The sequence below is a fragment of the Pezoporus occidentalis genome, unplaced genomic scaffold, assembly GCF_034315485.1.
Source record: "Pezoporus occidentalis ecotype Australia unplaced genomic scaffold, CSIRO_AGI_Poc_V1 ctg46, whole genome shotgun sequence".
Lineage (NCBI taxonomy): Eukaryota > Metazoa > Chordata > Aves > Psittaciformes > Psittacidae > Pezoporus > Pezoporus occidentalis.
Genome location: NW_026915791.1, coordinates 4990254 through 5007008, shown reverse-complemented (window position 1 = coordinate 5007008; position 16755 = coordinate 4990254). Strand labels below are relative to the sequence as shown.

The 16755-nt window shown below is 49.3% G+C and overlaps 1 protein-coding gene across 11 annotated transcripts in view; it reads left to right on the top strand.

Annotated features, from left to right (window-relative positions):
* The first annotated feature begins 3567 nt into the window (after nucleotides 1-3567).
* The window catches only part of MGA (MAX dimerization protein MGA), a 60390-nt gene continuing 47202 nt past the window's right edge, over nucleotides 3568-16755 (top strand). For 6 of the 11 annotated variants that reach the window (XM_062635720.1, XM_062635721.1, XM_062635722.1 and 3 more), the window contains exons 1-3: nucleotides 3569-3723; nucleotides 14674-14850; nucleotides 15107-16248. In XM_062635720.1, coding sequence (XP_062491704.1) covers nucleotides 15185-16248 — 1064 coding nt within the window. In that variant the 5' untranslated portion in view covers nucleotides 3569-3723; nucleotides 14674-14850; nucleotides 15107-15184. Of the gene's footprint in view, nucleotides 3724-11931; nucleotides 12014-12495; nucleotides 12627-14673; nucleotides 14851-15106; nucleotides 16249-16755 lie in introns of those variants that run through there. The other 5 variants (XM_062635725.1, XM_062635726.1, XM_062635724.1 and 2 more) reach the window with 4 other exon arrangements.

The window sequence follows — 16755 nt, the reverse complement described above, 5'->3', positions numbered from 1 at the left end:
ATTCCACTGCTTCCTTTGCAGCCCTGGTGACATTAAGTATAAAAGTCTAAAAGGCATAAAAGGAAGGTTCAGGCTTAAGTCGTGACGATGATGCACAACAGCAGCAGCTCCAAGGGTAACCAAGACAACTGATCCTTTTTAAAACTTTGCCCAATAAAAACAACATTAGGGAACTCTTAGAAAGCCACGTTTCCTATGCATTCAGATAAGAAGGTCCTTATTTGGGATGTAAAACTGACACTAGAAAGCTAGTAAATGCCAGCTTCACAATTATCTCAGTATTCTTTATCTGGCTCCCATGTGCGTAATAGTGATTTCATGAAAAGTTCACACATTATTTTCTTCATATGACCCTGACTCATTCGGTGCCCAGGAAGTTTCATCCTTACTTCTGACATTTTGCAGACTTTCAGTGATTGATTTAAAGCATTTCAGTAACATACTTCAAACACAAGGGTGGTGGTGGTTGTGGTTAAATGCAATTATTGTTGTTTAAATGTAATTGTTTTTACATTGTGACTAATTATAAATGGATATTCATAATGGAGGAACAAAATTGATTTATCTGGGTTTGAGTTCTGCAGTCATCAGGAATAAACACACCAGGTAATGAGTTTGGCAACAAAATGCCAGCCTTAGGCACAGACCAGATTTAGCGCCGCCCTTTCTCTTTGTATCACACTTCCTTCCTCCCACCACCTCAGCCCACACAAAACCTGTATGATTTCCTCCTCGAAAAGGATGTGCCTGTTTCTGCTCAGTTTTCTAAAGCATATGCCTTTATTTCCTAAATATGTTCCTCAGTGGGAACTCTCCTAATGGATCGACAGGCCCACTTTATCACTCTTGCTGTGATGGGTGGGAATGGAAGAACTGAAAAGGTTGGGATTTGATTTAGGGAGCAGGTGAGGAGGCCCACAGTGAACAGTCACTGAACAGAAGAGAAGGGAGACGTGGGACAATGAGTGGGAGCCTCTGGGTGAACTGATGGTGCGGAAGAGCAGTGTGGTCCCTCAGCAAACACACCCCTGGAAGAACAGGTAGCGCTCTTCCCCATTTTCCCCCTTTAAAGGATTTATTATTAAAGAAAAGGAGTGGAAGAAGAGGAATATTCTTTTCCTTATTGAAGCTCCCTGAATCTGTAATGAACTCTAGCTTCACAATACTTAGCTTTTAAAAAACCCAGACTGATTAGCTGGAAGATTGTTTATCGTGAAGAAAAAAAGCAGAAGGAATAAGCAGCAAAGAATTCTTCTGCAAAACCTCAACACATAATTGGGGCACCTCTGCTTCAAATTACACGCACATCTTCAAATTAAGGCTTTCAAATCTGACTGGCATAGGAGCTTCTTCAGCAGAGCAGTCGTGAGATCTGCCTCTCTCAGATAAAGGATGGGTTTTGCACTTGGAGACCAAAACAACACTTCTTTTTTTTTTTAGCTGTGTCACATGGTTGGCTCATTTCCATGATATTCACACAAACACCATCAGCTTTCCTTCAAAACTGCTCCAGTTAAAATGTCGTTTTCCCCCAGAGAAATAAATATCAATGACCTCCTTCCCCTGCATGTGTTACCTTTCATTTGTCCAGAGCCCAAGCATCTTCGATTGTCTTCGTGTTACTTCTTCATTCTTTCCCGGGGTTGCAACATGATTACATTTGATGGCAAATGGCAAATTTCATTTGTGTGACGTTTCCTCTGCTTGGCTTGTTAGCTAAAGCACATGTTGTGGCTGGGAATTGGGCACCAAATCCTTTACGGAGGCAGGGATTTCAAAGGAGTGGTCTATCCTTTGATGTGCTCACGGACTCCAGACAGACAACCCAAACCCACCAGTGCTTACTCTGCTAGGTGAGACCCAAACGCTCCCAAACATTGGCTGCAAGACTGCAAACACTCACCAAAGGTTTAGCTTATGCACTGCTTGGTGTGTTTGCAACCTTCAACATTTGTATATGGATTCCTCAAAAATTCCTCTAACAGGTGAGGGAAGATATTTTTGAGCTTCTCTGTGACCTGGGAACCAAGCACTCAATTCAATATCAGTTCCAAAGGAAGCTCGACTTTGTAGAAGTATAAATCTATGCCCAATTAGATATCTCCCTTTTCACACCACTCACAGACTCCTCGGCCATGTTGTCACAAATTCTCAGTAACATTTCCATGCCTGGGGAATCCCGGTGGCTGCCATGACTGAGCATCTTTCGAGGCCAAGACCTTCACTGCAGAAATTCTAGCCAGGGCTACGTTGTGGTGCTATTTACCATCACCTCCTGATTACATTGTAAATTAGCTCCCAGCACATGTGATCTGCCTATAGCGAAGTCAACCTGGAATTAGTTTTCAAGACTGCGTAAGAGCCTTTGCCTTGCTCTTTGTTGCAGTTACTGCACTCTGTTTGTTGCAACTGAAGACAAGTTCATCCAGCCTCAGGTGTCTGCCTTTGCCTGTGCTGCCTGTAGCGCAGGGGGTTTTGTTCTCATAGAATCATAGACAGGTTTGGGTTGGAAGGGACCTTAAAGCTCATCCAGTTCCAACCCTCTGCCATGGGCAGGGACACCTTCCACTAGAGCCAGTTGATCCAAGCCCCATCCAGCCTGGCCTTGAACACTGCCAGGAATGGGGCAGTCACACCTTCTCTGGGCAACATCTGCACGGTTTTTAGTTCAGCATTTGCTCCATTATGTTATTCTGGACCCAATATAGACTTTCTGGAGGGTGATCTCCAGAATCACCTGGTGTGTCAGCTGAACAGGGCTGTTGTATTTCGAGGTACTATTGAGTATGTCCCTATGCAGAAGAGCTGTAAGAGCCTTTGCTTAACTCTTTCCACTTGTAACACGGATAGCAGCCTGCTAACCCCGTGCAGCTCTGCCCGTTCTCAGCACACACACCTGCCCTGGCAGACCTGTGGGGACAGAGGTTTTGCACAAGCAGGATTGAACAGGTACAGAAACGTTTATGATCCACGTTAACCGCACCGCGGGCGCTCACCAGAGCTCCGATAACGACCAGAACATCGCACCCCGGTGCGGATGAGCCCGTTTTGCCGTGAGTTATAAGCCCCGCTGGGCGAGGCAGCGCGGCTGAAGGAAGGCATCCCGGAGAGCAGCCGGGGCGCGCCCAGCGCCGCCCGTCCCCAGCGCGGGGGGGGGGGGGCCCGAAGAAGCCGGCGCCGGGCGGCGGCGAGCAGCGGCTCCTTGAGCCGTGAAGGCAGCACCGGAGCCGCGGGATGAGAGCGCCCACGGGAGGCGGCGGCGGGGATGGCGCTGCCGAGCGCCCCGCGGCTGCGAGACCGGCCCCAGTGCCCGGTGCCCCCTCCGGGGGGATCGAACCCGCGCCCGCCACCGGCGTCCGTGCGGCCCACGCGCGAGCGGCGTGTTCGCCTCGCGCAGGGGCGGGGGAGGGGCAGGAAGGGCGCGGCGCGGCGGAGGGCGGGGAGCGGAAGCGCGTCTGCGGGCGCGGCGCTGGCGGGCGTCGTGAGGCAGCGGTACCGGGACCGCCGCGGGCTGCGCCCCCGACACCTCCGCACCGAGCGGCGCCCGCTCTGCCCCGCTCCCGGTGCCCGCCTGAGGGGGGGGGGGGGGCGGCGGGCAAGGGAGGGGCGCACGTGATGTGGCGCCGCAGCCAATGAGGACGGCAGGAGGTGGCGCGTGGCAGGCGAAGGCCGCGGGAGCGGGGCGCGGGAGCCCGGGCGGTGATCGGCGGCGGCGGCAGGCAGGTAGGAGCCGGTGCCCCCCGGGGCGCTGCCCGCCGGTCCCGTGTGTCCCTCCCCTCCCCACCCCTGCCCGCTCCCCTTCGTTTTCCCCCTCCCCCGCTGCCGTCTTGAAGTTTTATTCGAGGAGGTGGTGTAAGGCGTGCGCGTCACGTGAGCGCGGCGGCCCAATCACATGGACGCGCTTCCCTTTCCTTGCAGGGCCGCACTTGAGGCGAAGGGGGAGCGGGGCAGCGGGACGGGCTGGCCTCTGCTCGGCTTGACCCCGCGCCTCTCCGTACGGGGCCGCGGACGGACGGGCTGGGCAGTGCTGGCCGTCACTTGACGGGGGTCGTGTTCACAGGACCGAGCCGCCCCGCAGCTCCGCATCCGCGCTCCCCGCCCGGGAGGGTCGGGTGAGGCCCGGCCCCCAGCAGCTGCTGCTCCCGGAGAGGGCGGGGGGGGAGAGGGGAAAGAGAGGCGTGGCCGGCGCCACCCGTGAGACGGGGCTGGGCTGCCCGCGCCCCGCCCCAGCGGGAGAGCCCTTCCCGGGGCCCTGCCCCGCTGCTCACCCGGCGCCGCTGGAGAGCGGCTTGGGGCGGGCGGGGCGGAGCGAAGCGTCCCGGCGCGAGCGGCCGTTGGCCCGCGCGTGCGCTCCGGCACGTCGCGTGCGGCGGCCGTTGGTGCGGGGCGGGGGTTGGTGCTCACCCCGCGTCCTCCCTCCCCTCACGCCCCGGTCTCGCTGCCCGCGCTCCTCCGCCCCGGTGCTCGCCGTTATTCTGGTGTCTTCCAGCGGTCCCCCCGGCAAAGGCCGGGCGCCGCCGAGCCGAGGGCGCGCCAGCGTGGCGCAGGAGGCGGCTTCGTGTGGCGGGGCTGAGAGCTCGGCCCGCCGCGGCTATAGCTGCCGCCGAGGGGAGCAGAGCAGGTCAATGCCCGGCGGTGCAGTGGCTGTTCGTGGTCTTAGGTAGCACGATAGTTGGTAAGCAGTTTAAAAGGGGGTTACAAATGGTAAAGTGAGCTCGTTCTGCAGTTGGTAGGCATGAACGTTTACCAGTTATTTTGTCGGCCTGGTTAGATGAGCGGCTTCCAATAACGTGGTTTGAGTTTCTTGCCTAGCTTCTTAAGGTGTTGGAGCTTATGCAGTCACACTGCTTTACTCCTAATGTAGAATCCCAGAATGGTTTAAGTTGTAAGGGACCTTAAAGCTCATCCAGTTCCAACCCCCCTGCCTCAGGCAGGGACACCTTCCTTTAGACGAGGTTGCTCCAAGCCCCTTCCACCCTGGCCTTGAACATTGCCAGGGATGGGGCAGCCACAGCTTTGGGCAACCTGTGCCAGTGCCTCAGCATCCTCGCAGGGAAGGGTTTTTTTTTCTTAATATCTAATCTAAATCTCCCTGTGTCAGGTTAAAGCCATTCCCCCTTGTCCTGTCATTACAGGCCCTTGTAAAAAGTCCAGATTTCTTGTAGGCTCCTTTAGGCACTGGAAGACTGTAGTTTCCAAACTCATGGGTCATCTTTCATCATGCTTGATGAAGTGACTGAAGCCCTGAAGATTCAAAGGCTTTGAAAAATGAAAGCTGTGTAAAGAAGAGGGCAGGCTGACAAATTGGTTTTGCCACTTGTGTATGTTTTGCCTGTGCAGCTACTGCACCCTTTCAGTGCCCTCAAGTGCGGTTCTTTGTTAGTCTATATTGAGAACCAGCATGGGGAATTGATTCTGCTTGAAAAGTGTTGCTGTGGGTGAGAATTTATATGGGTGTGTTTATGTGGGGAGGGAAAAAAGCATAGTTTGGGGGTCTGGCAGAGATGGGAAGCGTTCATTCACTTACAGTCCATCTGTCAGCAGCTGACTACTAACCTTGCCTACTGCTTGCTCAGTGTTGGTGCAGGTGCTGTTGTGCCTCCCATGGGAGGGAAACAAGTGATTGGAGGAAACCAGTATTAGTCCCACTTGTGAATAATGTTTGGTCACCTACCAGAAAAAGAAATCCTTTGAGCTTCTGCCATTTCTTCATTTACACTCACATCAGCCAGATCACTTCTAAAGTACATGGTTGTGTATGTCGGCTTTTAAAAACCTAATTTCCTAAGGAATAGGAAATCCAAGGCATTCTTTCTACAAACACAATGGAATAGATCTCTGCCTAGAGGAGTGAGAAAGAGCTGTCAGCTAAGAAGTGGCTGTTGGTTTGCTGTTTCATAGGCAGCAGAGGATCTACTGAAAGGTTCAGCCATGGTGTGCACATAGTGCCATTAGCTGTGCCAACAGCAAGTCTTACTTGATGCCTTGTTCTTCCATAATTAAGGATGTGGTGTGCTGTGTGTTTTGAGTTTTTCTTGGAGTGTACATGCTGTTTGTTTGTTTAGTACTGGCTGACTTTAGAACAAAGAATTGAATGATGGTGGTGGAGTTGCTCTTCTCTCTCCACAGAAAGATGACGTGTTTTCACTGGTGTTCCATCTGGTTTGAGTATTTGTGATAAATCCTTGATTTATATTTTCTGAACTGGATAATGAAGACTGCATTAAGAAGGATATGGGTGAGAAAGGTGATGAAGGCTTGTCATGAGAAGAAAGCAACCAGAAGCAAGCATTGTTTTAATTGATCTTTATTTTTAATCAAGCCCAAACCTGAAAGGCAGTGAGGGATGTGAACAGCATAAAAGCCAGAAAATGAATGTGGGAGCCAGATTAAACATATCTGCAATAAAAATATTTGCATTCATTGCTACGGTCACTATCTTCAGGAAAAGCCAATTTAGAGAATGACAAGATCGTGACCTAATTACTGTTGAACAAATACTCGTGATGATAGAATTGTGCTCTTTTGCTAACTCTTGCAGTACAGTGCTTTCTGCTAATAAGCTGTGGTCTCCCTGACCACAGGGTAAGTCAGTAAATCAATAATGAAGATGGATATAAACCTGGAACCCGTCACCAACAGTCTGGCACTTTAATTGGTGTAACGCTCCTTTTTACCATAACTTTAAAGGGCAGTAGGGGTTCCCTGGGGCTCTAATTTGATGAGCCATTGGTGACTCCGTAGCAGTGACTATTGCTGTGAGACAACAGCATAGTCCTGAGCTCAGGTGAGGGCTTTTTTACTTGCCTGGCTTGTTTTGCTGAATTTTCCTATATTTTGCTCTCTTTTTCTTTTCTGTAATGTGGATAAGATGCCCTAGCTGAAGATTTCATGTGTGTGATAAATGCTTCACCTGATGGCCATAAAGGGACTGAAATTCATCAAAATTATGTTATTCCTGCTCATTATGGCTTGCGTTTGCCAGCGTTGCGTGGCAAAAAGCATGAAACATTGCTTTCGTCTTTTGTAATTTTCAGTAGTTGAAGTGATAGTATGCTGAAACAAGTAAACTCTTGGGAGATGGTGAATGCTGTGCGCTGTACATAGAATTAATGTTAAAGCACCAGCTTTAAGGAGCACTGAAAGTTTGGACTCTTGTGGCAAATACGATAGGTGAAGCTGCTATTTCCCTCCTCCTCTCCCCAAGTTTTTGCCCTACTGCTCCAGTAGAAGCTTAAGCTTTTGCTGGGGTGTAGCTGACAGTTGATGAAGCACTTCCTCAACCACCTATTCATCCTGCAGTAGTCAGGGCTTTAGTGTCGAGTGGATTTGGTTTCAGTATAAAGTAATTGAGTAAGTTTGGTTTGAGTGTAAAGTAATGCTCTCTGCAGCGACCTGATGGCGCACAAACTGCGTTATGCTTGCTGTGGGTTAGTGCATTCTGTGTGTGGCTGGAGCATCTATCTGTTTTAGCATGTTTGCATCAGTGAAGAAACCTAAACTGGAAAAGCAGATCTCTTGCTCTCTTCCCCATCTGCAACAGTCCATTTCTTGCAATATTTTTTTTTAATCTCACACCTTTTAGCTAGATTCTGCTACCAGTTACATCTTAAATCTTGTTGACACTGCATTATACTTCCTTACTACAGCTGAAGGAAGAACTTAAACTATCATAAATAAAATGATGAAAACCTTGGTTTTGTTTTTTTGTTTTTTTTTTTTTTAAAGTAGATTTGGGCTGGGATTCTGTTGCCTAAGGACATGAGTCTGGAGTTACAGATGCTGCAAGTTATTTGGCACATCTGTGTAGAGCATTCAGCTCTGGGAGGACAGTACTCTTTCTGGGGCCAGTTATGGACTAGAAAATGGGATTAGATGCCTTTCTGTTGGCAGTTTAATCCAACCTGAAGCGTCAGAATAAACAGCCTTTCTTGTGGGGTGCTACTATGTTAATCATTCTCCAAAGTGGCAAAACATTGGCTAAAGAAAGTACGGGTTTGTATTTGTCCTTAAACCATGACAGTATTTTAACCCTTTTAGTGTGCACATTGCACAACACTTCTAATTATAATATCAGTACATTTTCAGGTCTTTAAACTCCTTTTTTTATTTTAATGGCCAAAACCTGGGACTTTGTATGATGATCAGAGCTGCCTGGTCATGGTTAGGAATAAACTTGTAGACAAGGCTGTGCTGACTGCCTGCTGCTGGGGATGTACTGCATGGGCGCAGTTGGTTTTGATAGCTGTTGTTTCCACCTAGAGGATCTGGTTTCAGCTGGAGCTTGTTTTTAGCTAGGGAATTCCGGAGCTGAAAGCTTCCTTTATGCTCCAGTACTCCTCCAGTAGTAATGCCTTTCAGAGTATACTGTGTGACAGAATTGTCCTGTCGTGTATCTACTTGTGTAGTGGAGATCTTTGTATTCCAACTCAGAAGGGGATTGCTAACAAAAAAATGTAATCGGCGTTGCATTTATGTTTCCCACAGGTTGGCAACTGTTATGTTCCGCTTAACTATCTCTGCAACATATGTTGCTCTCCCACTTGCAGATCTTTAGCAAAGCTTGAGTGTTGTGACCTCCCAGCCTAGTGATCTGTTACGGAATCTTTTGCTCTGTGTTACTTGCAGTGTGTAGGCTTGAACAGGAGCTTTATGCCTGTAGGCATTACTGAGAGAAGGGATGTGATGTACTGGGTACCGAAGCACAGTTTGTGAAGACTAGTTCATTCTTACAAAGTGCTGCAGAGCAGGGAATGTGTTTGAAAGAAGCATTTTGGGAAAGAGGGTACTTCCTGGCAGTGAACTTTAGCATTTCAAATGCAGCCATCAATTACTAATTAGTAAAAGGTAACTCACTCTGATCATGAATGACAGTATTCACTTGGTGCAAACCAGTTAATTCTATGCTGCCAATTGGTGTTTAGCACAAACAGGGCCTTAAAACTGGTGTATGTACTGATCTAAATGGGATGTAGTTCTTTGTTGCAGTATTCCTGTTTCTTGTTAGCTGTAAGCTGCTGAGAACCAGCTTAAGGTGGTGGAAATCTGTGGTACTGCTGTGACTTTGTCTGGTGAATCTGTTCTCTTGATAAACTAGAGATTCTGCTTTTGCTGCAGGCAAGGATTTATACCTGCATTGGGTAAAATGCTAGCAAAATCTCTGGCAATGTCAACAGTCTCTGGTGTTGCTTCTCTTATTGTATTGGAACATGTGGCCTGTGGGCCATGAACGTGACACTGTCTGCTGTTCAGTTCTGTGCAGCTGCTCTTAGTTGTGCATATGTCCCCCTTGCTGAAGAAAAAGACATTTCTGTATTGTCTGTTCAGAAATACATTGCTTAATACACAATATATCAGTGTATCCTGTGGCCCTAAAACTTGATGACCGGTATACCTTATACATATATGCCACAGGTAGAAAATGATTGTTCTTGATCAGTGTTGGACAATGTGGCTTAGTTTTTTAATTGGTGTAATTATTTCTGATTGAACTTGTTAAGGGGAAAAATACTGTGCTGGATCCGAGAGCTTGAAGCTGCTGCAGTTCTGTTCCCCCAGGTGTAACTGTTACTAAGGCTGAAAAGGTATACCCAGTGGGCACAAGCACATAGAGCAGATGTACATGATACGTACATGTGTATGTATCTCGCCACACAGATCAGCCAGGTACACGGCTACTCACAGATAGCAACAACATCCTTATCCTCCTTCCTTCCCTAGCTGAGCAGGATGGAGGTCTGCTAGGGAGGGTATGTGTGCATATCTATGTATACACACACATATATGTGCATGTGTATGTATGTCGTAGATTCCCTCCAGCAGCCTGGCTTATACACACAGTCTGCCCAGCAGCTGGTTCCTGAGTCCCAGTCCTCCCAGTTGCTGGCTTCTGGACACTAGAGCCTGCAGGTCACAGCCCTGCTCCAGGCTGGGTATGCGCTGTCTGGTCTTGGCTGGCTGGGGCTACTCTGCTTCCTGGGTTCAGCACCCCTGTACCCACTGACCTTGCCCTATAGAGAGACCCCGATGTGCACATACACAGCCAGTGGCACACCCTTGTCTCCCAGGTCCTTTGTTGAGGGGCAGGCACACACAGAAAATATTAATAGTGTTCTTGATTCCTTCCCTTTGGATCCCACTTGCATTGTGAAACTTGAAAGCACTTGGCTATTAGCATTGGCTTTTTCTTGTCCATATTTTAAAAACTTCCAAGATGGAACCATAATGTGAAGCTGTTTAGAGAATGAGTGAACATGACCCTTAACAAAAAGATTACCATCTCTTTGTGATGTTTGGTATCTCCTTCTTATTCCTCTGAACCTTATCTTCTCTCCAAGTCCACGCCCCAGCATTTGGGGTGTTCCCCTTCCACTGTGCCAATCTTATCCGAGTATATGGAATTGTGTTTTAACCCGGACAGCAACTAAGCACCACACAGATGCTCCTTGCTTCACCCCAGTGGGATGTAGGAGAGGACAGTAAAGGTGAGAAGATCACAACCTTACATTCTTTCACATGTGTAGAACTTTGTATTTCAGCAGTTTCTCTGTAAAGTGAACGTGTTTAATCCTCAGGTTTTTCAGTTTGAGTTCATTCTTCTAATTAAAAGGGAAAAAAATCCCCGTGGTGTTCACTTACGGGCCTACCCATGTTACAGTTTTGATGTATGTTTTTCAAGTGCCATAAAAACGTCTTTTCTTTAGGTGTGTGCATACATTTCAGTTGCCAAGAAACCTTGAAAGGAGTGCTGGCCCCTGTGATGTTGCTTTTTGGATTCAGAAAATAGTCAAACCAAGAACAAAAGTGTGACTTGAGGTGTCGATTCAGCTGCAAAGCAGTTTGTAGTAGGTGTCACCGTGTGCCAGACCGTGGTCTGTAGGTGACCCTGGGCTTTGGTGGCAGCTTATTGATGCTGATGCCTTGGCTCTGGCACTGTCCTTTGTAACGGATCTAGTGTTGTAGAATAAATGTCTTTAACGGAAAAAGGAGGCTTGGGGGCGCCATTGAGGTGTTCACTTCCAGCCGTGCTTGCTTTGGTGTTTGTTCCCTTGACACTCAGAACTCTTGTTTCAGCGGGCTTATGCCTGGTTTGCAAAATGTGATTTCCTTGATGCGTGTGAAGGGCTGTGCATGGCGCGCTGCTGGGCCGGGTGCTGAGGCAGGGAAGGCTCCTGAGGTTATGCCTAGTCACTGCTAGGCCAGGGTTGATTTGTTACCCAGTTTGCCAAACCTCACCCAGGATGCCAGGTCTGTCGGGGGCACGGTGACAGCATGTTGGCTCCCAGAGGTGAGGGGCACTTGTGCGGCTTTGGTGGCATAGGGACGAATTATGTCAGGTCAGTGCAACCTCGCTCAGAGGGATGCGGGCTGATGTTGCTCCCGGCTGACGCTTCCCTCGGGACGAGGGGGTGCAGGCACCCGCGTTCCCGGCCCGGCGCCAGCTCTGCCCAGAGACCGTGTGTGGCACGCGGTGTCCTTGCGGAAGAGGAAGCGGCGAGGGAGGCGGCAGCTCCGCGCCGGGGCTGGCGGTGCCCTCCCCGCATCGCCCCATGGCGCGGTGCGGCGCTCGCCGACCCTGCTCAGCCCAAGCAGCCGCCGGTGTCGCATCCCGCCGGCGCCGCCCCCCCCCGGCCGTCGTGCGCCAGCGCGGGAGGCGTCCCCGCCACCGGGCAAACCGGGGCCTGAAGCGGGCCCGCGGCGGCGGCGCTGTCGCTCGGAGCCCCGCGTGGCCTCGAAGGCGGTGGCGGCGGCCGGTGCCGTAGCGGTGCGCGCCCGTTCCAGAACCTTCCCCGCGCGCGGCGCCCTGCGGCCCCGGGCGCCGGACCCCGCGCTCGGCGCGGGCACGTGACGGGCAGGCGGGAGGGAGGGGGGCGCGAGCTGGTGGCGCGCCTGCGCGCGCTGCGGCGCGGTGACGTCAGCGCGGCGCGCACGCACGTTGTCCCCAGCTGGCGGACACACGGTCCGCGTGAGGAGGACGGAAGCGGGAGGGCCCCGCGCCTCGCCCCGCCGCACGGTAACGACCGCAGAGCGCTGCCGCGCCTCCTCCCGGGCCCGCCCGCGGGCTCCGCGCCGCTCCCCCCGCGCCTCCCGCCCGCTTCCCCAACTGCGAAAATTAACACCCGCCGCAGCCACGAGGCCACGGGCCCGGGCCCGCGGGGCCGCTCCACGGACGCGACGCGACGCGCCGCCTCGGGGCCGCCTCGCCAGCGGCGGGGCCGCGCCGGGCTCCGGCGAAGAGCGGCGCGGCGGTTTCCCCACGTGCCCCGGCCCCGCTGCCCTCCGCCTCCACCAGCCGGCGCTGGTTCCAGCCCCCGCCTCTCCCGGAAAGGCCTCGGCGGTCGCCCTCCCCCCGTCCCGAGGCTTCCGGCTGGGGGCCGTCCGGCGGTGGCGGCAGGGCGGGGGGAGGGCGCTGCCAGCGACAAGTGCGCTGCTTGGCCCGCGGCCGTGACGCCACCTGCCCCGGGCGGGGCGCTCGCTGCATCGGGCACGGCGCCCCGGGTGCCCGGGCGGGCGGTACCGCACCGCTGCCGCGGTGTTGAACGGCAGCGCCGCGCGTTCAGCGCTCGCTGCCATTGGATCCGGCCCCTGGCTCCCGTCGGCAACGCGGCGGTTGCGGGGCTCCTCCTGTGAGCGCTGTGTGCAGGAATCGTGGTCTCCGTTGCAGCTTGGAGGCTTCGGGGTTTCTGCTTGTTTGTGTCTTGTTTTCGGCTTCGGAAATAGATTTCCCCGCATCTGATTATCTTCCTGCTTTTAGCACATCTCAGTTCAACTTTCGAGTTTTTTTGGCCACTGCTGCCTAGTTAGATGTTGCTCCTCGAGTATAAGGTCTGCATATGAGTAGAGGAAAGGGATATATATGAAGCAGGTTAAATATTAATTTCTGCAACTACACACGTTTTCCTTAAAACAGTGGATTAGAAACTCCGTGCTGCAACAAAGTAGATTTGTGTGTATGACCAGGTGTAATAAAATGTGTGAAACTGTTCTTGTAATAGCCCATGTCAGTGCTGAAATAACGTCGCTTTTGGCTATTGTAATTGCACGTGATCACATTGTAACCACATGCGTGTTTGACTAGATGCTGTGAGCGGAGCTTATGGTAGAAATAACTACAGTGGTGCAATGTTTCCAACTTTAGACGCTGGAAAACAGAAATTGTGACTCAGTCACCCTTTCTGTGCATAGAGTTTTTGCTGAGTGGATGGTGTTCAGCTTTTTTGTATTTATTTCTGGCATGTGTAGGAACTACCTCAGGTAAATTTAAAGTTGCAGGTGATCTGCAGATCTTAATCCAGATTTAAAACCACTTTGATAGTGTATTTCCTTCATGAGCTAATACAGTTTTGATGTGTATTGCACAGCACTGGTGTGAACTCACTTTATGATTGTATGTTTAATATACCTCTAAATGTGCGAGAGGGTAAGTTGGTGGGAAATCACATACAACTTAGGATGTCATTTCTTTCTCCCCACTCCATCTGTTTGATTTATATTTCTGTTGTGTTTTTATAGATGAAGGTGAAAAAGCTTTTCGGGGGGGTAGCTTTTTGTGTTGCTGGCACTTAAGATGTGATCAATTGAAAAAGGGCATCGTTCTTCAAAAGCAGCCTCGTATTTTCTATTTTAACAGCTAATGAATTTCGTGTTCTAGGCTCTGCCTTGGGTGGTTGTGGGTGTGTTTGTGGGGAAAGTGTTTCATCCTTAAAGGAAAAGTGAAAACCAGATCTTGTTACTCCGCAGGTCTCAGAGCCTGTACAGAACAGTTTTGGGGTTTTTCCCTCCAGTTTAACTCTTGCATAACATTTTAAAGTGCAAAGTTTAAAGGTTGGAAGCAGATATTTACTAGGTGTCAAGAACATTTATCATGGAGTATAAATTGCCTGCCTCCTGAGCTTTGAAGTAATTTCCCACATGCATTTGGCAGCTGGCTTGCACAGTGTTTCCTCCAGCAGTGCCCCAGTCCTAGCATCATAAATGTGTCTTATTAAATACCCAGTTCAGTTAAAACTTGGGAATTTGACTTAATTCTTTGTAAAGAAATACAGTTGTTCTCAAGCAGTTAACTCCTGTTGATGGTGATTCACTCCTGTCCCTGGTTCTCACCAGCTAAACATTGATACCGTCAACGTGTATTTAATTCTATATACAATATGGGACAACATGCAGACATCTGAAAGGGGGAATGGCATTCAGAAGTTTTAGTTAGTGGTGACGTAATATTTAGCCTGTGAGGTAGATACGCAAAAGTCAATGGTATATATGAGGTAAAGGCAACCCTCTTTTTTAGTTCCCTAACTGGTGATGGGGCTAATCATTAACACTACAAATGTTTTCTTGTTTGATTAAATTATTTCCATTTCCTTAGAAGTAGCTAAGGTTTTGCCTTGTGCTTTACATGCATCCATTTAATCTCAGCTGCATTGCATTTTGAGGGGTTAGTCTAATTTTTTCCCAAAGCTTACCCTTAAACTGGTTTTTCAGGGTTTTTTTTCCTCCTGTTTTTTGTTTCTGCCTTATACAGATATTTAGAAGTTCCTGGGACTGGGGTTGGTAGGAACAAAGAAATCCCAACCCCACAAACTTAGTCTTCTTTAGTAAAGATATTTGGTGAAAATGTGAATTTTATTTAACATTTTCTTTTCCCTTTCTTTCCCCTTTCTCATTTGTGAGAAGTTTTGGACCTCTGGGAGCTATTTCTTTCTGGCCAGAGCAAGTGATATCTGCCTTTCTGTCAGAGATGTGCCATTTGTCCTTCTGAAAACTTCTGCACCTTTTGCCAAATGCTGTTAAGAAAATGATCTGAAGAGTTGGGCCAATACCAGAACAAAGCACTTTGAAATATCAAGCAAAGTAAGGAGTCCTCTTGTGGCAAAGCATTCTAAGAAAATGCAGTTTAAAGGTGTCATAGCCCTCATGTCTATAAGGCCTAATTTATATACACACAGGCAACCTGGGTTTGATGCTTCTTCCTAATTGCACTCTATAGCACTTGTTATCTTTTAAGTTTTTGATGTGGGGAAGTGTTGCACAAAGGATTTCTCATGAGACTTAATTACTCAGACTGTATTTGAATAACTTTTCACTGGGTTTTCCTTTTTTTTTCCAGAATGGTGAACACCCATAGAAGGCTATCAGAACTGTGTAGAATTTGCATTCGATTTGAGAGCTTGTAAGGGTACTCATCATGGAGAAACAGCAGCTTGTCCTGGGTAGCCAGGACAGTGGGACTGTGTCTGGTACAGCACCTGCTTTTTTTGTCATCCTGAAACAACAGCAGGGAAATGGTAAAGCTGACCAAGGAATCCTAGTAGCAAATCGTGACGCTTGTGCTCTTGCCAGCAGTGTATCTACTCCAATAAAACCCAAAGTCAAGACCTGTCTCCCAGCTGACTGTGTCTCAGGGGGCATTACTGTCACCCTAGATAACAACAGCATGTGGAATGAGTTTTACCATCGTAACACAGAGATGATCCTGACGAAGCAGGGGAGGCGCATGTTCCCGTACTGCCGATACTGGATTACAGGTCTGGATGTCAGCCAGAAGTACATCCTAGTCATGGACATATCCCCTGTGGACAATCACCGATACAAATGGAATGGCCGTTGGTGGGAGCCCAGTGGGAAGGCAGAACCCCATGTTCTTGGAAGAGTGTTTATTCATCCAGAATCCCCTTCCACTGGCCAGTACTGGATGCACCAGCCAGTATCATTCTACAAACTCAAACTTACCAACAATACCCTGGACCAGGAGGGTCATATAATCTTGCATTCTATGCACCGCTATCTGCCACGACTTCACTTGGTGCCTGCAGACAAAGCCACAGAAGTCATTCAGCTCAATGGCCCGGGTGTCCATACATTTACCTTTCCACAGACAGAGTTCTTTGCAGTTACAGCCTACCAGAACATCCAGATTACCCAGCTGAAAATAGATTACAATCCTTTTGCTAAAGGATTCAGAGATGATGGGTTGAATAGTCGACCTCAGCGTGATATGAAACAAAACAGTAACTTGGACTTGGAAGGAGGTGATGTTTTTAGTGCTGCTGGCATTCGTGGTCGTCCGTCTGAAGTTGGTGCATTAGATTTGCATCAGAGAAATTTAGATGCTTCATTCATTGGTCAAAACTCATCAGACACTGACATGGACAAAGATTCCTTTAATGCAGAAAGGGACTTCCTGGGTTTCCTGGATACTGACCTGTCTTCAGGTGATATGCCAAAGCTAAAACAAGAGGTCTCTGAAAGGTGGGTTAACATTCTTTTTTTATCACAAATACTGGTTGAGTAGGATATTTGGGGAGACACTAAATAACAAGATGCTTAGTATACAGATTTGCAAAGGTTGCCTGACCTGAAATGGCAGAACACTTAGTATTAAAAGCTTTTCTTAGCTTGAAGTCTTCTGTCAGTCTGGACTTTCTAATGTGTCTGAGGAGAAGAAAAGTTTGGTATTTTTTCCTATGTTGCTCTAACTCCCTTTGTAGAGCAGTGTTGAGGGATTTCTCTTAACCCTCTTAACATTTTAGAAGACTAATTTTTCAGAGTTGCAAACAGCACACTGTAGTCATCAGAACTTTTTACTGTGAGTGTGGTGAGACACTGGCAAAGGTTGTCCAGAGAAGCTGTGGCTGCCCCATTCCTGTCAGTGTTCAAGGCTGGGTTGGATGGGGCTTGGAGCAACATAGTCTAGATAAAGGAGTCTCTCTCCATGGCAGAAGGTTGGAACTATATGGTCCTTAAGGTCCTTTCCAA